Below are 26,947 nucleotides of genomic sequence, written 5' to 3' on the forward strand. Positions count from 1 at the left end.
AACTCACCGCGTTTTAAGGCCAATAGACTATGTGATCAGAAGGGGGAAAATTATAAAAAGAGAGGATGTCCCTTATCATCATTACACATTATTCAGGAACAGTTCTTGATATTTGGTGCCGTGGGGAATTAATGCCAGACACGGATTCTCTGTGCTCTGATTGCTGAGCATGTTAAAGGATAGTAAGAAACCTGTACTTCTGTTTGGTTTTAGTTAGTGGGCTGTGGGTTGACATGTGGTTGGTCACTCCTTTTATTTGAAGACAGGCTAATGGGAAAGATGATACTCTGACTTTGCTTTAAGCTTCTCGAGCTCTGACATCAACGCACCCACTGGATGGAGGTGGTTAAACACGGTTGTCTGTTTAGGAGGCAGACAGAAGATCCTTTTGTCAAGATAATTTCATTTAATAATCGTTTTGACTTTTGGTTCTTAATATTCATTTAGCTTTTCAGGAGAATAGACCTTCCTGGTCAACTTCTTGAATCACAGTGTCCTAAATAAAATAGCATTTGGATGTGACACTTGGGAAATGATACTTTTTAAAGTTTTATTTATTTATTTGAGAGAGACAGAGACAGTGCAGTCAGGGGAGGGGCAGAGACAGAAGTGAGAGAGAAGGAGAGAGAGAATCCCAAGCAGGCTCCGTGTTGTCAGCACAGAGCCCGAGGTGGGGCTTGAACTCACAAATTGTGAGATCATGACCAGAGCCGAAGTCAAGTTGTTGAACGCTCAGCCGACTGAGGCCCCCGTGCCCTGAGCACGCCTGTAATTTTCGATTCAGTGAAAGTCATCTGGCATCTGATGATGTTCTACCACCTCACAGAAGTTAAAGGAAGTACATGTTCATAGAGAGAGTGTTTATATGAAGTGGCGCGTATCTCGTCCTTCCCGGGAAATAGTTACATGAACCTCACCTGTAGTGCAGAAGGAAATACAAGTTTGTTTTTTTCTTCCCAGGGTAACATTCCGTATCTTTCTGCTTTGTCTAAGGGGGATGTCATCAGCAGCAGAACATTCTCTTACGAGGTTAATTCATAGGGATGGTGGTGGCCAGAATCCCCAACAAGTATTTATACAGAGAAACACCTCTTCTTTTAAGCATTTTCTGTAAAATTCAGTACTTTCCAAATATACCTAATGGATAAGAAAATAGGAAAAATGTAAAAATCTTAAATCCCATTAAAATCGCCCCTGTCACTATTAAATAAGTCAGAAACTTGCCAAAACGAAAGGGAGAGTTAATTTTGCCATGTTTTCACTGGTTTTCATGTTACCGAGTTGACCAGAGCTGTTGTTAAGTCCAACCCTGATACAAGGAGCACAGTCGGCCTTGCTGGGTTGGAAAGGCGGTGTCTTCCTGTCCTATCAGATGTGATGGTGAACTCCTTAGCCGGATCTGACACAGCAGCTTATAATGAGAAAGTGTCTGTCTGGTGTGGGGTCACAGCACAGCTGATCTGATCTCAGAGCAGCTGCTAATGATGAGAGATTTCCAGGAGGTGGGGGTGGGGCGGGGGAGCATCCCCATTAACGATGCTCCATGTTGCTTCTGAATGTAAACCCAGAACTTTTCAGATCTTGACAACTTTGCTGTTTTCTTCGGTACACATGCGGGGAGGGACCGCTGGCTTCTTCCTGTTTTCTGTTCTGTCACGAATAAATTAACCTAGTGGAGGGGGTCCTGCATTTCAGACTTCGGGTTGTTTTCTTGTGGTCCTTAAAGGACAGTATTACACGGAGAGCTTTCAGGAGGAGAGGAGGTGAGATCGTCCAGGCTTTCTTTTTAATGTTTACTTTGGAGAGAGACAGAGCATGAGCAGGAGAGGCAGAGAGAGAGGGAGACAGAATCTGAAGCAGGTTCCAGGCCCCAAGCTATCAGCACAGAGCCCGACTCAGGGCTCGAACCCACGAACTGTGAAATCATGACCCGAGCCAAAGTCAGACGCTGAACTGACTGAGCCCCCAGGCGCCCCTGGGCTCTCTGACTGGTTTTTCCTCTTGTGAGGAGTGAAGACCCACTTACTTGACTGGATGGAGGTTCCACTGGGAAGGTTTGGCCTGTATGTAGGAGGAAAACACACATTGCCGTCTCTTGCCCCTTAGTGATTTTTTTCCTATTTGTCTAATGACAGTACCTTTCCTACCAAAACAAATTACCGCGGCATTGAACAGTGCGTAAGGGGTCCGTATCGTGAGTCTGCCACACGTATGGAGAGGCGCACGCGTAGAGGCACGGTAAAAGGAAAAGTAGCTTCTACCATACTTCATTCCGGCAGTCCTGGAAGAGAAAATTCTCTTTCCGATGAACTCAGGTATACTGGATTGACCTACATTATTTTGAATTTCAGGAGGAGGAATTTAGGCTATGCCTTAGGGGGATAAGAAGAGTTCCAACTCCGTGCATCTAGAGAGATTTAAATGTTTTCCGACATGTTATAGAATCTTCTTGGGGGAAAAAGACCGTTAACTCTGCTTTGAGTGGCTTTTGTGATAATCTTCACAAAATCCAGGTGAAGGCTTAATAGATTTTTCTTAGTCTTTTGTTACAGTTATTCAGAATATTTAAAGAGGAAATGTCCTCTTTAATTTGGAGTGACTTAGACTTCCGCATCACTTAGGCAGAAGCAAGGAAAATCACATCTTTGAGGTGAGTCACGCTTGGCTCCCTAGAAATGGTAGTTTTGTTTCTTTTCCGTAAGCAATTACTAATATTATGTGTTTTGATTTCACTTTTTCTTTTTTTTTTTTTAATTTCTGAGAGAGAGAGACAGCATGAGCAGGGGAGGGGCAGAGAAAGAGGGAGACACAGAATCTGAAACAGACTCCAGGCTCTGAGCTGTCAGCACAGAGCCTGATGCGGGGCTCGAACCCACTAAGCGTGAGATCATGACCTGAGCCGAATTCGGACGCTTAACCGGCTGAGTCACCCAGGCGCCCCTGATTTCACCTTTTTATTTTTGTCGTTTACTCATGCTCATATTTTGAGAATAGCAAGATGTAATGTTTGACTCTAAAGTGACTTGTGTGAAAAAGGATTCCCAAACAGACTTTTTTTCACTGAATTCAAAATTTCAGTTCGCTCATTTGTTAATTTTTACATTGCTCAGATTTGGTCATTTGCTATCCAGAAAAATGTATACCGTAAACGTTACAGGAAGCAGGTGGCTGAGCCAGTTTGTAGAGCCTAAGTGTGAATTTCTGCGTGTGCTTAATTAAGTTCAAGAGGATGTGGGCGTGGCATTTCCAGTTCAAACACAGCTCCATTGAGGATGCTCGGAATTGGAGAGGGTCTTTCCAAAAATAAACACCCTCCCCCAGTGTTATTGCACATAATGATTAGAGTTCTCATGAATTGGGAACTCATGAATCGCCTCCCACCTGCCACAGATCGGGATGCTTTTAGTGAAGGAGGACCCTTGGGACCACACGGGAGGAAGCGGAGAGACACAGGACGGGGCAGAGGGAGGCACTCGGCCCATGGGGATCTCTGGTGTTAGAATGGCCTCCGTGCTTGTTCTGAGTTGGGCCCAAGTGGCCGGGCTTTTCAATGGAGCTGTTCCAGAAGGGCAGGGAAGGGAGAGCATTCCACTACTTTTAAACCACACTATGATCCTGTTTTCACAACTTTAGATTGGTATTGCCTAACTTCGAAAGGTTTCCAGACACACTTACTTCCACGGAGTGGTCCCAGACTAGGAGGCGAGAAAAAGCCACCCCATCTCCACTTCCCACGGACATCTGTTCTTGTTCTCATACATCCCTCTAGCATGTTTCTGGAAGCATCTGCTTTGGAATTTGGAGGTCTGGGAACATCTGTCTTTGGGCTGTATTTATACAGTTTGAATTCGGATGCAATTTTCACATTTCTCCTGCTTCTTTTTACTCTAAAATCATTTTACTTATTTTCACCTTTTTTTTCTCTTTTAAAAAGCGTATTTATTTTTGAAAGAGGGAGAGAGAGAGAGCGCGCACACAGGCACAGGGGAAGGGCAGAGGGAGTGGACGGAGGATCCTAAGCTTGCTCTGCACTGTCAGTACAGAACTTGACGCGGGGCTCAAACTCACAAACCACCATGACCATGACGTGAGCTGAAGTTGGATGCCTTTCCGACTGAGCCACCCAGGTGCCCCAATATCTCGTTTTATTGTTTTAAGAGACTTCAAGAATCTTGATATTGAGCTCTTTAGAGGAGAGCACCCTAGGAATACCAAAGTTGTGGTGGGAGGCGCCTGGGTGGCTCAGTCGGTTAAGCGTCCGACTTCGGCTCGGGTCATGATCTCTGAAGTTTGTGGATTCGAGTCCCGCGTTGGGCTCTGTGCTGACAGCTCAGAGCCTGGAACTTGCTTCAGATTCTGTGTTTCCCTCTCTCTGCCCCTCCCCACTCGTGATCTGTCTGTCTCTCTCTCTCTTATAGAAATAAGTAAATGTTAAAAACATTATTTTTTTAATTGTAGTGGGAAAAAACTGCCAGGGACAGCACACTAGGTGCATCTTTTTATTTTGCTTCCCCCAGAACATGGGAGATGCACTGTGTCCACAGAACTGTGTTGGTTTTATTATGAAGCAGTACCGGAGCCACGGGCAAGAACTACCCACAAGTGCATCACGGAGCCCTCTCGGGGCGGGGGCTGCGTTCCTCCAGCTAGGGTCAATAGAGGTCCTGGAAGTATCAATAGTTGTTCAGCACTGTGTGATTTAAAACACGATCTTATCTACAAAAAAATTACTTTTTAGTTCTTACTACATGGAAAGCCAACCTTAACACTTCAGAGAAATACAGCAACAATCAGTACAGAGGGGCTGAGATTAGAAAGACTAGAGAATGAGCACAAAGGCCAGATTTTTCAAGTTAGAATTTAATTTTTTTGGCTATAGATACTATAAAAAATGATTTATTGCAAGGGGGGGCGTATTCTTCTGGTCTTCACAGGCATAAAAGAAACCAGGCTGAATTAAACCCAAAATCAGTTTATCCTATTTATTTCTATCACTGCATTATTCCTAGAGAACCAGATCTGGGTTTTGAACATAATATTTAAAAAATTTTTTTCACATTTATTTATTTTTGAGAGGTAGAGACAGAAGGAGACACAGAATCTGAAGCAGGCCCCAGGCTTTGAGCTGTCAGCACAGAGCTCAATGCGGGGCTTGAACTCACAGACTGTGAGACCTTGACCTGAGCCAAAGTTGGACGCTTAACCAACTGAGCCACCCAGGTGCCCATTGAACATAGTATTGTACTCACAAATTATGAAAGTGATGCTCTCCTTGCGTGATGCTGCATGAACTGTCTGGTGTCCTTGTTGTTTTGTGGCCAACTTTTGGAAACCTGAAAACACAAGTGGACCCCACGGTTTTGCAAAGAGCATGTGCCCATCCCCCATGCCAGGGCAGCGTCTGTTTCCTTGATGGTCACGCCTCTGGATTTTGGCCAGTTTCCAAAACTCAACAGTGTTGCTTGCCAGAGCTCCTGCTGTTTTTCTGGAAGATACATTGTTGTTCAGGATTTCAACTTGAACATCCGGATACAGGTCAAGGGCATAGTTGGGGAGGCTCTGCGGTTTTGATGCCTCCTTCCTGGCGGTGGAGCCAGTTCTGTGATATGTTGACTTAGATGTTGTCAGCTGAGAAGGTTACGATTGTTTTGTACCGATGGTATATTAAAACTGTGCTGACAGGTGGCTCAAACCTACACCCAAGTATTCAGAAGAGCCAAGTGTTATTTACATCATCATCACTGCGAATATTTGGTCCCGGGCTTCGGTGCCCATTTTTGAAAGAAGAATTCATCCAACCTGCTTTCCAGAAGAAATGGTCTCTCCTCTTTTGTCTGTGGCTTCACTGCATGTGGTTTTTCTTGGGCAGGAGAAAGGTTTTTTTTCCTCAAAAGCGATGAGCAACGGTGTCTGGATTCCACAAGCATTCTGGAACAGGGGTGTTTGATGACGTATCCCACAGCGAAAAGGTGCTAAGTGGAAATCTCTGTGGAGGTGATCCTGTGACCGCCCTCGGTCACGTGCGCCCTGCACGATGCTGGGCTCTCGTAAAATCGCTGTCGTGAGCTCAGAAGGAATGATAAAAACAAACGGTCCGGAGGTTCTGCGTAGGAAATAAAGGGGCTGCTTTTGGAACGCGCCGTGCGGGACGAGCCCGAGTGACTGTGTGGTGTCGCCATTGTGTTTCCCTTCTCCCTTCCAGGTATAGAGGCAGAACCTATAGAGCGGTGGCCAAGATCGTGCGCACGTCCGACCAGGTGGCGGATTTCTGCCGGCGGGTCTGTGCCAAGCTGGAATGCTGCCCAAATTTGTTCAGTCCTGTGCTGGTGTCCGAAAACTGCCCAGAAAACTGTTCCGTTCACACCAAAACCAAGTACAGTAAGTACAGATTACACCCACAGCACAGGTGTCTGGGCTTAACCTGCGGGGTAAGGTAGTTGGTCGGTTTTGTTTGTTTTTGTCTTATTTTTAAAACTTTTTATGTTTATTTTGGGACGGGAGGGGCAGAGAGAGAGAGGGGAGAGAACCCCCAAGCAGGCTCCACCCTGTCAGCGCAGAACCGGGTGAAGGGCTCCAACCCGTGAACCATGAGATCACGACCTGAGCCACCCAGGCACCCGTCTGCGTTTGGTCTTTATGGAATAACGGGGGGTTTTCTTATGGGACAGTTGAGATTTTCAGCGGTGAGCCTTGATCGTGATCATCATTGAAAATTGGATCCTTAGCAGTGGTTTTCATTAGTCGATTACACATTTAATTTATAAAAGATGACAATTGTTGTTGAAAGTTGGTAGATAGTTTTCTCATGGGTGCTCTGAGTGTTAATATAGACCATCACCAGGGTCAGTTTCTCCTAAGGCCCGTGTCTTTGGGTCTTGCAGACGACTGTCTTCTCTGTCCCCACGTGACCTTCCCTCCGTGTGTGCAAATTCCTGGTGTCTGTTCCTCTTGTACGCACACTGGTCCTGTGGATTAAGGCCCCGTTCTTCTGACCTCATTTACCCTAATCTCCTCCTTAAAGGTCCCGTCTCCAAATCCAGTCACATGTGGGGGTTAGGGCTCTGACATTGGGATTTTGAAAACACAGAGTTGTGTCCGTGACACCTTCAGAATATGAGGGCATCGGAGGAAGGAAACAGAGGGGAACCTGAGGAATACTGAGATGTCAGGTTTCATTGTTCTAAATGGAAGAATGATCTTTCTCTTCTTTCTCTCCTCCCCATCTTCCTCTGGTCTCTCCCGTCTCTCTGTCCACATGCGTACGCGTGCCAGGCCTTTAAAAACTGTTTTTGATCCTCTGACCCCTTGCAGCCTATTATTATGGAAAGAGGAAGAAGATTGTGAAGCCCCCCATCGGGGAAGCCAGCGGGGAGAGCGGACCCCCGAAGCCGGCCCGACGTAGGAAGCGGCGAAAATGCATCTTCGTGCAGAAGAAGCGCAGGTCTTCTGCCGCGGACTTCACCACGGGCTCCGGGGAGGTATGTCCTGCTCAGAGCACCTCGCGGCCCTGGTTGGTCCTTGTGGCTGCTCACGGCCAAGGCCGCAGCTCCGAGTCCGGGAGCCCAGACCCAGCCCACGCTCCGCGGGGACTGCGACGGCGACCATGGCGGGGATGGCGGGGTGGGCCCTCAGGTCAGTGGGCGCAGAGGCCTCCCTTCAGCGTCTGCCCTTCGGCCCAGGAGAGTGAGGAGGAGGACGCGGACGCCGTGGACGAGGACACGGGGAGCGAGGAAACGGGCTCCGAGCTCCGCGACGACCAGACAGACACCTCCTCCGCCGACGTCCCCTCTGTGCGGCCCCGGAGGGCCGTCACCCTGAGGAGCAGCGCGGAGCCCGAGCGCCGGCCGCCCGTGGAGAGGCCGCGCAGGGGCCGGAGGGCGCAGGCTGCCTCCTGCACCGAGGGNGCTGTGTCGAGGTGCTGAAGGTCCGGGCCTTGATTTGGGGCTCCCTGCGAAAATAACAAAAGCGGGGCACGTGCGTGGCCTAGGATTTCACAGTTCGTGAGTTCGAGCCCCACAGCTGGGCTCCTCGCTGCAGTGCGGAGCCTGCTTGGGATTCTCTCTCTTCCTCTCTGCCCCTTCCCTGCTCACGCTCTGTCTCTCCCTCTCAAAGTAAATAAACATTTAAAAAGTTTTAAAAATAAAATAAAGTAGTAAAAGCAGTAGCAGTGGCGCCAGCCGGGTCCCCGTGTCCGGGCACAAGGCCTGGTGACGTCACCTCTGGGGTGGAGGTCACAAGGAGGTCCAGGCACCTGTTTCTCTGGAAGGAGTCTCTTCAGGAGAGCAGACAGAATACGTCCTCAAGGTCCCCCTGGGCACCAGGCTTTCCCTTCCCAGGGGGAGGGGCCTCTGTGACACAATGAGATGCGAGGCCACCCCCGCACCCGCTCAGCCGGAACGTCGTCGGCAGCGTCATCACCAGCATAAGTGGGGACAGCCTGGCTGTCTCCTGGGTGCCCTCCCACGCCCCACACCCTCCCTCCTCAGTGGGAGACACAGCCTTGCTAAGCAGACCCCGACGTCCTGAACTTGGCTTTCAGCCACTGCTCCCACTGTGCTTTGCTTATTTATTATTTTTTTTTAACCTTTAAAGGCACCCAAGTCATTGGAGGCAAAGTTACAAGCCAGACGAGTTGCTAAGAAGTCCCTAGAGACGGGCAGTCTCTGCGGCCTGTCCGGGTGCCCAGGGCGAGGCCAGAGGGACGGGGAGGTCGGGCTCGGGCCCACGGGGTGTCCTGAGTGCCCGTGCGCAGAAGAGATGACCTCCTCCCCCCTCTCCCGTCAGGAAAGCAAGCAAGAGGAGGAGGAGAGGCTGGTTCTGGAGAGCAACCCTCTGGAGTGGACGGTGACGGACGTGGTGCGCTTCATCAGGCTGACGGACTGCGCGCACTTGGCCAGGATCTTTCAGGAACAGGTGCCTCCTGCCGTGTCTGTCACTGTTTGTCTGTCCTTCCACAGAGCCGGCTTTCTGGGACCTGGCTCTGGCAGGCGAGGGGCTGCCTCCCCGTCACTGCGCAGCAGGAGGCGGGTGTGCGGCCAGGGCACACGTGGTCCCCCCCGACACCTCCCGGGGGGGGCTCTGTGCGGTCAAGCAGAGACCCAAGTCCCTTGGTTTTCCCATAATCCCTTGTGGGGCCTGGGGCCACCTGGCCAGGCTGGACATCAGGGCCCCTCTCCTGGCCTTCGCTGCTCTCGTCGGCAGGGGCGTGGGAGGCGGGTTCTCTGCCCTCAGTCAGGCCACTTTTGTCTAGAAGGTTTCTGTCTGCCTAGGCTGCCTTTTGCCCAGTCCTTTGGCTGGAAAGAGCAGGCTTCGCGGGGCCCTTTCCGCTCGTGCCCGTCGGCATTTTGGGGTTCCCAGCTTCTTTAGCAGTCGGTCTTGGCTGTGGGAGGCAGACGTACAAGGAGAGCGCTCCCCACCACGCCCTGTCTCAGGTCCCCCCGGCTCTGCTGGGGCGCCCCTCCTCCGCCCCATGTGCGTTTCACTCATCACACGCAGGGCTTTTCATCTCATTTAGCGGGAGAAACAGGGAGAGTGTGTCTGCCCCTTCTCCGCGTTCTGCTGTGTCTCACCTAATGTCCTCCATATCAGCCTCGTGCTCACACTTGTAAAAATGGTAAGAGCCCAGGGCGTGTTAGGTGCCGCGCGGAAGGATGGGGGTAGTTGCAGGACGGCGGCATTTTGACTCCTCAGGTGAGATGACTGATCAGCCAGAACATAAGACGTGCGACGAGCCACAGGAAAGGTCGGCTTCCATCGCCCCTTCAGTTGCCATGGAAACAAGCCGCCCCTCTGGACGCACGCCCCTCGCAGGCCCCTTGCAGGCCTCACATGGAAGTTCCAGGCAAAGCCTGCGACTCGTGCCGCCGTGTTCGCCCCATGTCTCATGGTGTCTCACAGTGTAAACATTGTCTTTTGAGACCTTGCATTTAAAGAAAAAAACAGGGGCGCCTGGGTGGCTTAGTCGGTTAAGGGTCCGACTTTCACTTAGGTCATGATCTCGAGGTTCGTGGGTTCGAGCCCCGCGTCGGGCTCTGTGCTGACTGCCAGCTCAGAGCCTGGATCCTGTTTCAGTCTGTGACTCCCTCTCTCTCTGACCCTCCCCTGCTCACGCTGTCTCTCTCTCTCTCTCTCCTAGAAATAAATAAAACACTTAAAAAAAATAAAGAAAAAAACAAAACGTGTACCATCTAATCAATGAAAGATGTGTCTATCCAGGCCTTTTGTAGATCCTACAGACCCATATTCTAGAAAGACAGTAACTCGGACATTAAGTCAGGAAGGGGAAAGAGAGGCCTCCGGTTCCGCCTGCACCCAGTGATCCCCCAGATTCTCTCCCAGGAGAGGGGAGCACGTAAAACACTGAAACGTCCCGATGGGCGGACCGCCAGAGGCTCCTTGTAGACACGCAGCCGGTGCACGTGAAGGAGGGAACGGTGGCCACGGGGCAGGGTCACCTTGCTCTCTGAGGTTATCAGCACTTCCTCTAGGAGGGACCGTAAAAGCAGACAGAAGGAGAAAAGCTGCATCAGAGGTAGAGAACTTGGCAATGAGCATGTCCCTTCATTTATAACACACGAGCAAAAGGATTCTCTTAACAACCGTGAGGCTTGCGTGATTTGGAGCATCTCTATCCTGAAGACAGGGGTAAAGCAGAGGGTTGAACTCGTGGTGAGAGCTTTGCCTCATGCAGGGCTTCCCGGGCCGGTACTTACTGGTAGCGGTGCTGTGACAAAGGCCGCTGACCCAGAGCCTGGCGTCTGGATCTGTTTTTTCATGTGTTTGTTCCGCGTACATTGACAGAGCGTCTGTTTACGGGCCTTCTGATATTCAAAAGGCAGGTGTGGAAGGTAGTGTTCGAGAGCATCTACAATTGTGGTTTTGTTTGATTTCGTTTGTAGACCCAAATGCCGCGTTTTGACTGAGCAGTACCTTTTACCAGGGCTGGGGGCAGAACTGGGCACAGAGCTTTTCTCCCTCAGTTACGGGCTCGAGTGTGATTGTTTTTACAGGTTTCTTCTTTTTGTAAGTATTTCTTTTTTTTTAAGTTTATTTATTTTGAGAGAGAGTGAGAGAGGGAACGAGCAGAGGAGGGGCGGAGAGAGAGGGAGAGAGAATCCCAAGCAGGCTCCACACTGTCAGTGCAGAGCCTGATGCAGGGCTCGATCTCACGAACTGTCAGATCATGACGTGAGCCAAAACCAAGAGTTCGACGCTTAACCAACTGAGCCCCCACGCACCCCCACGGTTTTCTAATACTAAGCAAGAAAGCTGACTTGGGAAAAGGCTAAAATACTACACATGCTGACTTGTCCTTAACTGTGCTTCTAAATCCAGCTTATTACAGTATCTCGGGAAGTTTCCGTCTCCCCAGGCTAGCCTGTCTAAGGAGTGAAGCTTGCCTGGTTCATTCCCACTTCTAGAACCAGGCAGTGGGCAGGGCCCTGTCTCCAATTCCTTTTCTTAATACATTGATTAAAAGCTTGGTCCTACATACCTACATTTTTACGACTTATAGACAGAAAAATAGATAGGCTTTAACTGATAAAAAGCCTTGTTCCTGTTTCATTTCAGATTTCACACTAGGCCCACCCCCCACCCCCACCCTGGTCACCATAAAAGGCTGTTGCCCTCTCTGCCATCTGAAGTGTGTGGGACTTGAGGCCTTTTCTGTTTGATCAGGCCCATAATTACTAATTTCTATGAATTTGTTCTGTCATCTTGGAGCCCAAGTGCCACGGTCATGATTTGGTGAGGCCTCTGTGGGTCAGTCCAGCCATGGCATGAGCTTTGAGATGGCCCGAAGGAGCCAGCGGGCTGCTCTGCTCACCAGTGTGGAAGCAAAATCGCAGTGTGTGGACTGGCGATGGCGCCATTCTGAAGCCGTCAGGATCCTCAGGTGCGCCGACGGGAAGTGTAAACCTCCCATTACTGGAAGGCACGCCTTGAACTCTGAAGTGTTATGGCCACAGCTTAAAACATCTCTGTTCTGTAATTTCGTGCTGCCAACGTGTACGTTACAGTAAAACTCCACGCATCTATAACTAAGAAAAAAAAAACCCCACAAAACCCTTAAATATAGTTTTGCCTTCTCATATACTTCTTATGAGCCAGAGATGCACGTATACTGAGCAGACTACCCCAGTGAGTGATTTACTTCAATAAAAGAAACTCTGGGGGGTAGTTCTTGGGTTACGGACTCTGTCTGCTCTCCGGTTCCATAGACACAGATATCCCTGCTGAGGAACCGCTGAGCCCTGCTCTGACCTCTGCACCCGAACAAATTTAATTTTGTGTGGGATGAGCATTTGCCTTCCCATTATTTTACTGCAGTTCGTTTTTTCAAAATTGGTAGTCTGTTTATGGTCCTTCTCCGTGTTTAACACGATTAGTGATTTGCCGGCAGTTCAGAAGTATGGGAGGGCTGATCTGTAAAAATTAAATCCGGGGGGGCAGCGGGTCTGTAACTGCATAATCAGCGAGGAAGAGTAACTTTTCAAATGAAGACACAGAAAGCTGCACTCGCGATGCTGGGCGGCCTCCGCGCCTGGCCCTCCCTCCTCGCCGTGCTGTGTCTGTGAGCATCGGGCCCGGGGTGGCTTCCGCCCGCCCGTCTCCCCAGCCGTGGGGCCCCGGAGTGCATGGCGGCCGCGGGAGAGCGTCGGGCGGCCCGGGCGTCGGTCACGCNCTGAGCCGCCTCTACGGCCTCTTCCGCCCCCGTGACGGTCCGGTGGTCGGGTTGCTAAGCCCAGCACCTTGCAGCAGGGCGCTTCGGTGTTTAGAAAGCAGGGGCACCCCTTAAACTCTTGCTCACGCACCCACCTCTGAATGAGAACAGGCAGGAAGGAGTTCTGTGCCACAGCATCGGGGTGAAGGAGAATGCGCTGAGAACAGGGGTGACGGCCAGAGGCCCCGAGGTGGTTCAGCGCAGACGAACTGCACAGAATGCTCGCCCAGCCCGGGACCCCAGCCCGCTTGTTGACAGCTTCTTCCAGGGACACAGGGTGAAAGGTCTCTGCCGTCAGTCCGAGCCGCATGCCCCAGCCCGTCCGTGACCTTTGTCTTCCTGCACACTCACGTGTGTGCAGACACATTCAGCCGGGTGTTGCTCACTCTGCCAGTGCCGGTGCAGCGGGCTGTGTGCGGGGCACAAGAGACCCCGAGCCCACGTGCACCTGCCTGCGGGGGGCAGATGCGCCCATCCGGTCCAGCTTGCCTGCGCTCCAAGCTCACCCCTCAGAGCGTGGACTCTCCACCCCTCAACCGTGGCCTCAAAACCGAGACCTCTTTTTTTCTTTAAGTTTATTCATTTAATTAGAGAGAGAGCGAGAGTGCGAACAGGGAGGGGCAGAGGAAGAGAGAGAGGAGAGAGACAGAATTCCAAGCAGGCTCCTTACTGTCGGCACAGAGCCTGATGCAGGGCTTGATCTCACAGACTGTGGGATCATGACCTGAGCTGAATACTTAACCGGCGGAGCCCCCTGGGCGCTCACAGGGCAGAAGGGAGGAGGGCCTGGAAAGCACTCCCGCATTGGCTTTGCCCGTTTGCAGGACGGGTGAATGTGTGTTGGGGTGAGGGTGGAGGGGGCTGGGATCTGATAACGGTCCAGAGGCCCTCAGTATGATCCTGACCCTCGTTCTTGTTTGGTTTGTCTGTCTGAGCAGCTCTGCAGCTTCCCCTCGCTGCACGACCCTGGAGGCTGCCACCCGGGAGGGAAAGCGGGCAGTTCGGCGCCCGATCCTAAATGCTCCTGGTCGCCCGGGGCCCACGGGCTCACGGACGGTTGTCAGCAGCGGACAGAGAAGGGGGTGGTGCAGTCAGAGCGGGGAGGTCGGGGAAGGGGTTGCGCAGCGCCAGGCCGTCCGCCGTCTCTGGCAGGAGACGGGAGGTGGACACAGCGTGTCCTCGAGGTTCGTGAGGGCCTTTGCAGGAGGGAGCAACACGGTTCCAGCCTCGGCCCCGCAGCACGGGGGCCCGAGAGAGCAGGGGTGGGCGTGCCTGGTGGCTGGTAAGTGATGCCACCAGTCGCAACAGCCCATTTTCCCCCAAGATGTCCCGGGAAAGAGACCTCGTTCTCTGGCCAGTGTTGTAAGATCATTCAGCAGCGATAGCGCTGATCTCGAGGCCTGACTTGACGTGAGGCCTGTCCTATAACATCTGTTCCTCCAGGAAATGTTTGCGCGTGTATCATGCGCTGATAGCTGTACCAGACACCCCGAGTCCCTCAGAGCCCTTGCTCACCATCTCAGTGACCTTAGACTTTGACGAGCAGCGAGCGCTCTGGCAGCGACGGCACAATGAATTCTAGGATCTCAGGACCAAGCATGTTTATCCCAATAGGCAGGGGGGGTGGTGTCCAAGGAGCAGTTTATTGAGGGGGACCAGACTCTCCAGGTTGGAAAGGCACGGTAGCGCCCCCAGGATAAACACTCAGGTGGTATTGGGAAGATTCGGGACTGTGGCCTCTAAGCTCTGTAACCACTGCATTCACTCCCGGGGTCTGCCCTCCGTCGGCAGAAGGCCCGCTAGGGTTAGAACAGACAAGGTGAGGGGCCATCCTGAAGTTTCTACCTGGGGACTGGAGACCTGAGCTCACCCTCACCATTAGCTGTGAGTTTTTATTTGGAGGATGTTTGTGGCTTAAAACACTTGACCCTCATCTTCCTAATCTCTCCCCACGTGAGGTCTCCACAAAAGAATGCAGAGTCTCTGGGGAGCAGGGGACAGGCTGGTGGAGGCACGTCCAGAAACACTGGGCAGGGGTGCGTCACGGCTCACCCGGCAGATTGCACGTCTCTCGGGATAGGAGCCGCGTCACTGTGCACAGCACCTGTGCTGTGGCCTGAACGTTGCTGCCGCCCCCTCTCCCCATGCGTGTGTTGAAATCCTGTCTCCCAATGTGGTGGTGTAGGAGGTGGGGCCTCACCTTCAGCCCCTCGTAACTTCCCTCCCCTGCCTGCTAATTCATGCCTTTACATTGTGGCCAGAATTAGCGTGCAGGTGTTCGAATCCTACAGTGCGACCTCTCTGCCTCAGGCACTTTAGCAACTTCTGGTCACACACCTTAGCCTAAGTCCCAATTTCTTAGTGGCTCTCTGGTCCCATCTCAGCTTTACCTTCCATGTCTCTGAACTTTCCCTGAATACATGCTCTCCTGAACTACGTGCCTTCTGTGGGTCCATCCTTCCCATAATGAGTCTCCTTGGTCCCTTAGATGTAAGTTTTTAGGGCTGACTTTCAATTGTAATAGAATCCATATGTCCACCGATGGCCATTATGACTAAGATGTTTACAGCACAGTGTTCCCTCCAAAGTTTAATATCAGAAAACCATGGTCCTAATTCCAATTTGGTCTCTAACAATGTGATCTTAGATAGAGCAGCTAGCTTTTTTGGCACTAAATTCCACCTAAAAAAATCTTCCCATCTCCTGAAATAAGTTTCTGTTCCATTATTCACTAAACATAATGATTAAGCCACCTGCACATGGTTTTATAGCCTCATCCTATTTCCTACTTACAGTGTATTTTTATGAGGCCCATGATACTCACAAGACTTTGTATCCCGAGGCCTACATCCTCTCTGTCAAGTTTTGACAGAATATATGTGGCTTTGCCTCTGACAATGGAGTCAGCTCTACAGGCCCCAGGTCAGCGGCTACTATTGTTTAGTTCATGATCTTGAGCAAGACACTGTTTTTTCAGTACTTTAAATTTGCCCTTACTACAGTCAGAGTGAATCCAAAGAGAAAGTGAAGTAACTGTAGAAACGGGAAAATGATGTCAATACAGCATCAAACATTCATTGACATTTTTGTTTATCTCCTACTTTCAGTGTATATTCAAGACAGATAGGTTTACTTTGGAGTTTGATAAGATCTGGTTCGAGTCTTGGTTGAGACAAAGCTTGCAATCGTGTACGTCATAGCCAGCGCTCACGTAATTTAGATGTAATTAGCTACACTTGCAGATGAATGCTTAATTTTTGCTGCCTCCACACTCATTAGGGATTATTCTCACATGAAGGTGGCTTTTGAAACTGATCATACATTAATTATTCTTGGACTCTTACCATTGGTCTCCCCAAGGTCAACACTTTTTGGTATTTTGGTTTTTGTTTTTTTGTTTTTGATATTTTTAAGACAGTTAAATAAACCATTATTTTAGGAAAGAAGCTTCTGTGTAGCTCATGATATGTGATGTCAGACCTCACAAGCTCGTGTGCGGTTCGTGACTCTTAAGTCCCTGTGGCTTATGGTGCCTTTGGTTCATTTTATGGGGTTCTCTCTTCTGCAGATGGCAGAAATTTTGGCACTGAGTTCATTTTATGCGCTCATTCTACCACTGGTCTTTATTGTTACCTTGTCTTTCTTCCCCTGGAATATGAGAAGTCTCTTAACTTCCCCTGGAACACAAAGCCTGTCGTGGTGGATAGGAGGAGGGGGTTGCACTTCAACTCAGTAACTCAATCAAACAACATCTCCATAAATAAAATCGGTTGTTATGGGAAGCATGCTGGCGAAGGGGCAGAGGTGCCCATTAGGGTGATCGCAAAGTTTTGCGATGAGCCCCTGCCCCTGCTCCTGCTGTGAACGCAGCTTCACACTCTCGAATGAACATCTTCCTCATGTAGACCCCGGTGGCTAACTCATGCAAAACGGGGAAGCAGACCTTGTACGCCTCATTCTGGGTGATGCGGGTGTGCAGATGGAGATGTTTGCCTCTGTGTGTGTCCAAACATCCATGTGCTCCTCAGTGGAAAGCTGTTCCGGGTGACGGCATATCTCTCTAGCATCTTCTTGCCCATTCCGATGGCGGAAGTTCAGACCAGGGTGAGGAAGAGAGAGCGGTGCTTCTTTTAGGAGAGAGCTCTTCTCTTGTGCTCACAAGTCACAGCAGGACATCGGAGGGACTGGGGCGGAGGGGGGACTCTCCCAGCAGGGCCCATCTGCTTGAGAAGGAAGAAGTCCTACAGCAGTTTGCCTGTTCACCTCTTCATCCCTCCCCCCCACCCCCCGCAGCCACCCCTCACGCCCTTGGCTCCGAGGGCCAAGTCCGCCATGACAGATGCCTTCCCTTGGTGCCTGGTGTCACGGCTCTAATGTGGCTTTGTCTCCTCGCAGGACATTGATGGCCAAGCACTCCTGTTGCTGACCCTCCCCACGGTGCAGGAGTGCATGGAGCTGAAGCTGGGGCCTGCCATCAAGCTCTGCCATCAGATCGAGAGGGTGAAGGTGGCTTTTTATGCCCAGTACGCCAACTGAGGCTGCCCTCTCGGGAGGTGACCTGATGTCTCGGGGATGCTGTGGGATGGGACATGCACAAAGTAGCACTGAAAAGCAGAAAGTGTGGCTGACCTCCTTCACCCACCAGCCTGTTGATGTTACCATGTTTCTGGGCCCACTCGCTACCGCAGCTGTGGCTCCTGGACAGGGCTGGGCGCTGCCAGACACGGAAGAGCTCCTTTGTACGTCTGTGTCTCCCCTTCCTCCCTCCTAAAGCCAGGCAGCTCCCCGCAAAGGCATTTCCCAAACCACGGCTCACTCTGCTTTGAAGACAAAGAGGCAGTTGGTGTCTTTCTTGGATGTGCCCAAGGAGGGCACCCGGCTGGGAGGTTTCCTATGGTCGTTATAGATGCTTCTTGCATCGCACGGTACACGTGGCTGTCACTGCATGAGTGCCACCGTGGTGTGCTCTTGGTGGCAACTCATTTCCCAGACACGCTTGCAGGCCACGTTTCAGGATGTGGCTACAGAAGGATGGCTTAGAGCGGCATCGCCCATCAGAGGCACCTTCCAGGAAGGAGAGGGCGTGAAGGCAGGTGGGGTGTCGTTGCGATGAGGCACTTCTTCCTGAGCGACGGACATCCGGAGCCTGTAGAGAGTCCCGTTTGCAATCTTTTGTAGAACTTTACGTGTGGCTGATGTTCTCATTTAATCGTGACCGGATCAGGGAATGACTCTTTTAGTCTGCTGGGAAATGCTGAGCTGTGGACTGAAGGCAAAGCTTAACTGCAGGAGCAGGAAGAAGCTTCAGGAATCTTTGAATAAACCAGCGACATCCCCTTCAAAGGGTCCTGCAGTGAGTCTCTTGACAACACTGGCTTCGAGTGCCGCTCCGATGTGTCCGGCCCTGGGACGTGTGAGGAAGTGGGCGTTCCTGACGGGAAACACAGCAGCGACCTGGCCCTGCCCAGCTCTTCCGCCAGCACGGCCACCCATCATCTGTGCTCTTGGGTGACCTCGTCCCCATCCCACTCCAGCTGAGAGTCCCGATCCGCCGACACGAGACGCACACAGTGGGTGAGGAAGAAGCGCATGTCCACTATGTTGACTGCTTCCTGGCCGGAGGCTGCTGGTTTCTGGGACGATTTTCGTCAAATCGCCTAAGTCACTTGAAGAGAGATCTCTGGCTCTGAGGACTGTCAGGTTTTTGGTAACCGGCACCTCATGTGCGTGTGCCCCTGAGGGACCCAGTATGTTCACTCAAGCCCAAATGGACTGCTCCCCCCACCGCACCCCCCATCCCTGCTGTGGCAGGTGTCCAAATGCCTTTCAGAACGTGCTCAAGGAAAACTAAGCCTTCAGACTTACCCGGAGGCGGACACCAGAAGCAGAGGCCGCATGCCCTTTGGTTTCTCTTTTTTACCCTCCTTCCTCCATGTTTGCTCCTCGATTCGAGTCTCGGCAACTGGACAAACATGTCGCGGGCTCGTTAGCCGTCGTGTTGCAGCTACGTTGTTAAGGCACGATTTTCTGATTTTGCAGTTTGGTTACCGCTGCCGACTGTTCTTAGCATTCTGTCCTATTCACCGAGGCAGACGGGAGACTTACTTTGCAGGTGACTTTTTGCTCTGTCCCCACAGCTGATTTCCACCACCACGTTTTAAGCGTTTGGCATGTGGGTCTGCCCGGGGCCCCTGATGGAAGGGCCCGTGTCCTAACCTGGTGCCTGGTGGTGGTGTCAGGATGGAGGCGTCCGAGGTGCCTGCCGCCCGGCCTCTCTCCCCTGGGCTCGAGACTCAGCCTCCTCTCAGTTCCCCACCCCTGCCTTCTCAGCCACATACTTCCAGCCTTAAACGCTCAGCCTCGTGGTGTCCGTTGGAAAGGGTGTCCACCGCGGGGTCACCGTTGCCACGCTGGCTCACTTAGGATCCTTCGCCCTGGCCTTCCGAGCTGAGCTATTCCCGTTATATTTGAAACGAAGGGATGTGGTGGCTGCAGTGTGTCTTTGTACTTTCGGGACGAATGTCAACTTCTCATGCCCTTTCAAGGAAAGGCGCCACGGGAGCAGGCACATCCTGTGGGTGTCTCTGGACCCCCACTCCCCTCCCCCATGCCTCACCTTCAGGAGCCAGAAGGTCCTCCCGCAGACAGCCCGGGCAGGACATGGCCACCATTGCTGGGGGAGCCTCCAGCTTCCCGAGGGGTCAGATGCCCAACACGCTCCTCGTCCTCAGTCCCTCTTAGTGCGGCGATCTGTCACCCACCGCGGTTCTGCATGAAACAGTAAGGAAGATGTGGCTGGGGCCACAGGCAGAAGACGCAGCCCTTGGAGGACTGTCACAGAGGTCGTGTCTGGGCCACCCCCTGGCCCTGTCGAGAGCCAAGGAACATTTTAGGGGCAAGAAGATGCTTCTGCTCTGAGTGCTGCCCACGTGCTCTTGAGCTTGCTGCTTTGGGGATTTCCAGTGGTGGGCGTGCCCCACATCAGTCGCCGTTTGGTTCCGGAAGGTAAGGCGCCCATTTCTCGTCTCTGTAGGATTTACCCACACCAGCTTCTGTCTTACAACTGGGGCCAGTTTCCAGAGAACATTTTACACCATGTCGTTACTGTGTCTCCAGCGGCAGGCGGTGCTGACTTTGCACCTCTTCCCCACACATCACCGGGGCCCACGCCCAACGGTTCTTGGTCGAAACACCAACAGGTGACACCCCTCCCTCCCTTCTCCAGCCCCAGATGCTACAGTGTCCACTCTGTCTCTTTGATAATACGTTGGGACCAAAGCCCTGCCCGCTGTGTACCGAGGTCCTGCATTACATCCCGGAGGTGCCGAGAAGCTTGTGTCGCCTCCAGGCCACGAAGACACTTTTCAGTCTGTACAGCGTGGATGACTGGAGAAGCAGAAATGGCCACCGTGTCTTTAATGGTGAAAGTCACCACACGATCCCATCCAAAAACGAATGGACTTGGTTCAGCCCCTGCCTTCCTGACTGCGTCTGCACTGTGTTAGGAAGCCGTCCCCTCCCACGACCGTGTAAACCTAACAGGAGCAGGGAATGGCTGGCATAGCGGGCGAACCTCTTTGCTTTTGAAAACATTAGGAGAAGATAAAATAAGAAACCACCAAAAAGCCCCAAAAAACAAAAAAACAGAAACCAGTTTCCTTCGCCGCAAAGTTGCATCACACAGAGAACTCACCCGTCACCTTTAAAAGTAGGTTCATCTGATCAAAGTTTGACTCACACGCAGCGTTGGAGCTGCATGGCTTCTCGGTTGCTTTACCTTATTTGATCCATGTTTGAAAGAGCGTTTCCTCTGTTTGCTTTGATTGGTTCCTCGGTAAATTCAAATGACCCAAGCCTTTGCCCCCGGCCTCTCTGACCCTTCCCATGATCTCCAGAGACTTGATTTGGCTCAGTCTTTGAAGCTCGGTCTGAGCGCCCTAGCTTGCCTCTCAGAATTTTGAGTGTTGTTACCAGGCAAGTCCTGAGATTTGCCTTTTATCTTACGCCAAACACCTTTCTGAGGAGCCGATCTCCTTTCGTTTTGCAAGCACTGGGGATTTTCATACTTCTTTGGTAGAACGCCCATTTCTGTTGATTTCTGTACATAGAACTATAAAAAGAGTAGGGTTATAACCTTTGTTGTGGGTTGAGAACTGTTGTCATTTCTTGGTGAAGGTGGCGACCCTGGAGTCCACGTACTCTGTTCTGTCTTTAGGACGCCGTGATCGAGTGTGCAATGATTTGAAGGGAAACATAGTAGATTAAGGTGTCTGTAATTTTTAAGGAAGAAGTCGTTGAAGACGTGTACATAACTGCCCGTGTCTTTTGGTGCAATAACTAATTGCAAGGGAAAGTTCTGTTTGCAGCCTGATACTGTCGTGATTCTCTTAATCGTCTACCATTCTTTTCCGTTCAAGAGTCTTCTGGAAACTGCTTTATTCCCTTTAACTCAGCTGACTATTTAAGCAGGTTCGCCTGGCTTTTATCACCAGAATGGGCTTACAAGTATCCCAAAACACTGATGTGATAGAATCGAATTATGCTATTTCCCACCCGCTTAATTTACCCAAGACATTGTCATTGTTGACACGTGGCTCTGCTTTGGGTTTTGGTGTAAAGGCATCTGCAGTTCAGGTGATGAAAAGAACCAAAACAATTTCCTGGGCAGGTAGTCTTTCCATCTTACAGGCTTGTTCTCAATGGCCAGGATTCTGCACCGACAAGCAGGTAGGTCTCTTATAAGCAAGCCAGAAAGCCAGGGCAGCGCTGCGGCTGGACCTGAGGGCTACCCTGAACACAAGGAGAGTTCTGGCCCCAACGTTTGCCGAAAAAGCCACTCACGGTGGGAAATCGGAGACCATTTTTTTTTTTGAAACGACAGAAAGCAAAATCATCTCATTTGTTGTTCAGAATGGGAGCTTGCATGCTGTCTGGAAGCAAAAACTATTCCTAGTTGTGAAAGTCCAAAGCCCTTTTGCTATTTTACATTCCAGTTTGAGAAGTTTGTATGGAATTCGGTTCATATCTCGTGTACCGTTCCAGTGTGTAAAAGGAAAAATTCGTGGTTTTCTTTTGGACATTCGCAGGACAAAGGGCGTGTTGTTTGGTTTGCTGTAAGATTGAATTCTGTATATATGTTTTCATGTAAATAAATGAAAATCTATATCAGAGTTATATTTTAATTTTTATTCTAAATAAAAAAAGCCCTTTTTACTTGAAAAAATTGTAAGCCACATTGTTAATAAAGTACAAATAAATTCTACAGTTGTGTTCGTGTCTTTTTATTTAAGGTTACTAAATACTATTTTTAGGGTTTGCATTATGTTCTTTTTTCCCCCCACTTTGCACAAAAGTGTACATTTATAGGGTTTTAATAACTGTGGGTCTGACAGTCCCACGTGATAGCTTTCAGACTTACCTGCTAGCTTTGGAACCTTCTATTCAAGGCGCTTGTGTTTATTCCTTTTATTAAAACACTCCAGTTCATCCTACACACACACGCAGCCTTTCTGTCTTCAGTCCCTGTGATTCCTGCGTGATTGCCTGGTGCTTCGAGAGGAAGCCTGCTTCATGTCTGGGAGAGCAGTACTTGACCGTGTTTACATTTATGGTCGTCGCGTGAACATCACCAATGGGTGTCTGGCATCCCCATTGGAACGAAAGAGGTCCCCTTGCCCCCTGCCCTGTGGCACAGTCTGTGTCACAGCTGGAACGCGTCCCTCTCGCTCTGCCACTGCCCACGCTGGTGGCATTACTGAGGGGCAAAGCTCAGGCAAAAAGGACAAGAACATTTAGGGGAAGGTGGTGATGGAACACTGAGCAACTTCCCTTTCTTCCAACCCCAGTCCATCTTAATCAGCCAGCTTCTCTTTAAATATATTATTTTGCCCCTACTGCCAGTCAGGTTCTGGCACACGAAATGTGTGTTTTGGGGCGCCGGGGTGGCTTAGTCAGTTGAGCATCCGACTTTGGCTCAGGTCATGATCTCACAGTCTGTGAGTCCAAGCCCTATGTTGGGCTCTGTGCTGACAGCTCAGAGCCTGGAGCCTGCTTCGGATTCTGTGTCTCCCTCTCTCTCTGCCCCTCCCCTGCTTGTGCTCTGTCTCTCTGTCAAAAATAAATAAACATTAAAAAAAGAAATGTGTGTTTTGTTTTGAATCTTGGGAGCGTTTTCTATCAGCCAATCTCTGCTACCAAAAACAGCGCAAGACATTAGACAGAAGTGGGAAACTTTTGTTCACTTTCTCAAAATATACCAGAAACAAAGAAGTCAAAGGTTATGTGGCTGAGTAAATATGATTATTGCACTTCTATTTGTGCCTGAAGATCTTTGATGGCAACAGAATACAAAGACAATATATAACAGGATAAAGTAGAAGCTCAATACTTTTTCCGGACTTCTCAATTGAATGAATTAAGGCAAACAAAACAAAAAAGACAAAAAAACCCTTACATTTCTTTCCATCTTGCCAACAAAAGCCGATTTTATCTTTAATTCTTATGTTCTCTGGCAGGGCTGCTAGAACTCCTTCCCGGTCCTTCCGGCCTTTGGCGCCGCCGTTATTTTATTTCAAGGCTGTGGGACAGCATCATGCTCACTGAAGGTTCAAAGACTGCATTAAAAAAATGCTGTTTACATGGACCTGACCTTGGGTGGCTCCAGTGGGAAGACAGGACGTTTGTTTAATTAGCGAGGTGAAAATACTACATCAGAATAGTAGATGGGCCACAGGGATTGACTAGGGAATAATTTTATCAGGATGTTTGTGATGTCAGCCCCAAACTGGACTAGCTCGTTTGCTGTGTGGGAGTGTCCTGTCCAGGGGACTCACATGAAAGAAAAGTCTTCTTATGTTACTCTTTTGGTGTTTTTTTTTTTAATGTTTATTTACTTTTGAGAGAGAGATAGTGTGAGCATGGGGCAGGAGGAAGACATAATCCGAAGGAGCTCCAGGCTCTGAGCTGTCGGCACAGACCCCAACCCAAGGCTTGAACTCAGAAACTGCGAGATCATGACCTGAGCTGAAGTCGGATGCTTGACCTAGTGAGCCACCCAGGCGCCCCTTCTTATGTTATTCTGAAGTCAGGCCAATGCTTGATTACCACGACCACCCCGTTTCCCCACCCAGCCTCAGAACGTGTTTTAAAATAGCTACCGCCATCTTGACGTTTTTGGAATGACAGACGTGCTGCGATGAGGTGCACCATGGGGATGGAGAGAGAGGAGCTGGGGAGGAGACAAGGAGCATTGGCTTGGAGAAGGAGTGTTGTACTTTTCAGACAATCCTGGGCTGGAAGCTTTGTTCTGCTGCTTGCCAGATCCATAACACAAAACCTCAGTTTCCTTGTCTGTCGAAAGTATAATACATCCATCCCCGGTTGATAGGATTAAAGGTACTGTGTGACTCTAAGCGAAGAGTCTAGCACGTAGTGGGTGAACCTGATTCCTATATTCACTAGGCACATCAACCCCTGGGCCCTTGACCACTCACTGGAATGTCTTGGTGACCCCAACCATCATGTCCATCACACCCACCACAAGGGGACCCTCAGGTACCCAGGCCAGACCCGATCAAACCCTGGAGGGCTGGGCCCCCCTTCTTCATCTCTGGATTCTTTTTTTTTTTAATTTTTAAAAAGTCTTTATGTATTTTTGAGAAAGAGATAGAGAGCAAGCAAGGGAGGGGCAGAGAGAGAGGGAGACACAGAATCTGAAGCAGGCTCCAGGCTCTGAGCTGTCAGCACAGAGCCCAAAGGGGGGCTTGAACTCAGTGAGATCATGACCTGAGCCGAAGTTGGTGCTTAGCTGACTGAGCCACCCAGCTGCCAATCTGGATTCTTATGAAGCACACACACACTGAGGTGCAGGATAGGGCTTCCTGGGATAGCAGCTGACCAGAAGGGCAGTGACAGCTCACAGGCTGGGGTGAGGGTCCTAGATGGCCAGCTCAGATCAGCACAGGAAGTGGGAGAGAGTAATAAGAAAGTTAGAGTTCCAGATGATCTGTCCATGGATATCTCATTTGATTTCTTTTCTTTTTTTAAAAATTTTTGTGCTTATTTTTGAGAGAGACCAAGAGAGTGTGAGCAGGGGAGGTGAAGACAGAGAGGGAGACACAGAATCCGAAGCAGGATCCAGGCTCTGAGCTGTCCACACAGAGCCTGATGCGGGGCTTGAACTCACAAACGGTGAGACAATGCCCTGAGCTGAAGTCGGACACTTACCAGACTTAACCCCCCCCAACCCGGGGCACCCCTCCCACCATTGCCTTGTTAAGCAGAGTCCAACTCAACATACCACCTTGTATTTGCTCTCCTTCCTCCCCTGCTTTAATGTCTAGTTTCCCTTCTTTCTGTTACCGTGTTGTTTAATCCCACAATAAAATACGGGCATAGAAGCTTTGCCTCAGACCATGTTATCTCCGGAATCCTAAATTAGACAGTTGGTGCCAGAGTCTTCTAGAAAATAGACCCTCCAGGTGGGATTTAGAAGAGGATTGCCACCCATCTGAAACCAATAGGAATCCTCTTGCTCTTAATGAGCAGGGATGACAGATCCCAGCAGGGGCCTCAGCGTCTCTCAAGCTCCTCTCCATGGTTGACAAAGACGAACAGCAGGTAGAAGGCAAGGCTGTGGGGCAGGGGCGATGCTATCAGTAAAGACTACAGGGGGCTGGTGAACTTGGCCGTAGTGGCCTGGGAAAGGAAAGTGGTGGGCAGGCTTAGGAACGCCATTTTTCATATTACGTGCATCTAAGGCAGCTTTCAGAGATAACTCTCATCTTACACAGCCATGGGGAAGACCTACCAAAAAATCAGGCCTATGATCTGATTATAAGGATAGCATAGCTGCCCAGGATATGAAGCGTACGGCCTTGACTGGCTTCTTCCTGCAAAGTCAGATGGTGACTTTTTCTGATAGTCTCAGAGAGAGCTTCTGAAAGCTGGGATAGGGTCACGGAGTACATAAGCCAAGAATCCCGAACCCTACATTGCCCTGACCCCTTGCCCAAGGACAGGATGCAAAATGACAATAAAACCTTGGTTTGCAAGCATAATTTGGGCCCCAAACATGCTCATAATCCAAAGCACTCATATATCAAAGCGAATTTCAAGAACCGTTGGCTCAGTTGCGATCATGTGACGTTTGGCATCACATACGACTCGTATTGCAAGACATGGCTCGTTTATAGTTAAAATTTATTAGAAATGTCTGCTCGTCTTGTGGAACCCCCGCGGAACAGGTTACTCACAATCCAAGGCTGTAGTCTCAAGATGTGTATCACGATTTCCCTGCACATCGTTGCTTCCACAGTAACCAGATGGGGCTCAGGACAACCCACGCTGGGAATTACAAACCCTGATCCCGGAAGGATCCATGCACGCAGCACAGGAGTTACAGGAAGTGGCTGCTATACCGGCAGAAGCTGGGAGTGCTTGGGTACGAGTGGATAGGGATGTTAGAGCAAGCACTGGCTAGGACACTGGATGTTGGGCATTTACCTGGGGCTTGGGATTCAATATTCCCATAAGGACAACTTGGAGCTGGTCTAATGCTTACCTGGGATGGTTCCCAGAGGCTGGCCTGTAGTAAACACGATGGAATGCCAGAACGTTCTCTTTGCAATGTTGAGGAAGAAATCAGAAGGCTGGCCAGATGATGGATCCACTATATAAAACAGAGCTAGTTGGGTGCTCCTGCTTTTTTTAGAATAGAGTCTACAGGGACGTTGAACTTGTACTTCTCTTCTTGGAAAGACAAGGGGACGTCTTGTTCTGAGCATGTGAGAGTTGGTTGTCAAGGGAGAGATCATATGAGGGGCAAAACAGGTCTGTGGAGTTGGGTCGGTGAATACACTTTCCTGGATGTACTTGGTACCCACTGACTCTGGGTCCCCCACCCTCTTGATGCACAGCCTCAGCCTCTGTGGCAGGTACTTCCTACCAAACCCACCTGCGGTCTTGCCTGCTTCTCTGCCCTGTGAGGCCTGGCCCGCACGGCCATGCAGGCAGCCACATGCACTGGGCTCCCAGAGCCCATTGCACCAGACCCATCCGAACTTCCATTCCTTCCGTCTCTGCACCCAGATGAAGCTCTGGGCTGTGTGGACTGTGGCTTCTCCCCAGTGGCAGAACTGGAAACCGGAACTCGATCCTGAAAGTCCCAAGGAGTACGTGTCCCGTGGGCAAATATTGATCAGTGAGAAACAGGAGGTGGCCGGC

The 26,947-nt window shown here is 50.5% G+C and overlaps 1 protein-coding gene across 1 annotated transcript in view; it reads left to right on the forward strand.

Annotated features, from left to right (window-relative positions):
- Positions 1-21,950, forward strand: part of SFMBT2 (Scm like with four mbt domains 2) — a 201,050-nt gene extending 179,100 nt beyond the window's left edge. The window contains exons 17-21 of the mRNA XM_077758536.1: positions 6,203-6,378; positions 7,312-7,478; positions 7,680-7,886; positions 8,740-8,913; positions 17,120-21,950. Of these exons, the coding sequence (XP_077614662.1) occupies positions 6,203-6,378; positions 7,312-7,478; positions 7,680-7,886; positions 8,740-8,913; positions 17,120-17,260 (865 nt within the window). The 3' untranslated portion in view covers positions 17,261-21,950. The remainder of the gene's footprint in view (positions 1-6,202; positions 6,379-7,311; positions 7,479-7,679; positions 7,887-8,739; positions 8,914-17,119) is intronic.
- The last annotated feature ends 4,997 nt before the right edge of the window (positions 21,951-26,947 follow it).

Source organism: Crocuta crocuta, unplaced genomic scaffold, assembly GCF_008692635.1.
Source record: "Crocuta crocuta isolate KB4526 unplaced genomic scaffold, BGI_CrCroc_1.0 scaffold32, whole genome shotgun sequence".
In the NCBI taxonomy this organism is placed as follows: domain Eukaryota; kingdom Metazoa; phylum Chordata; class Mammalia; order Carnivora; family Hyaenidae; genus Crocuta; species Crocuta crocuta.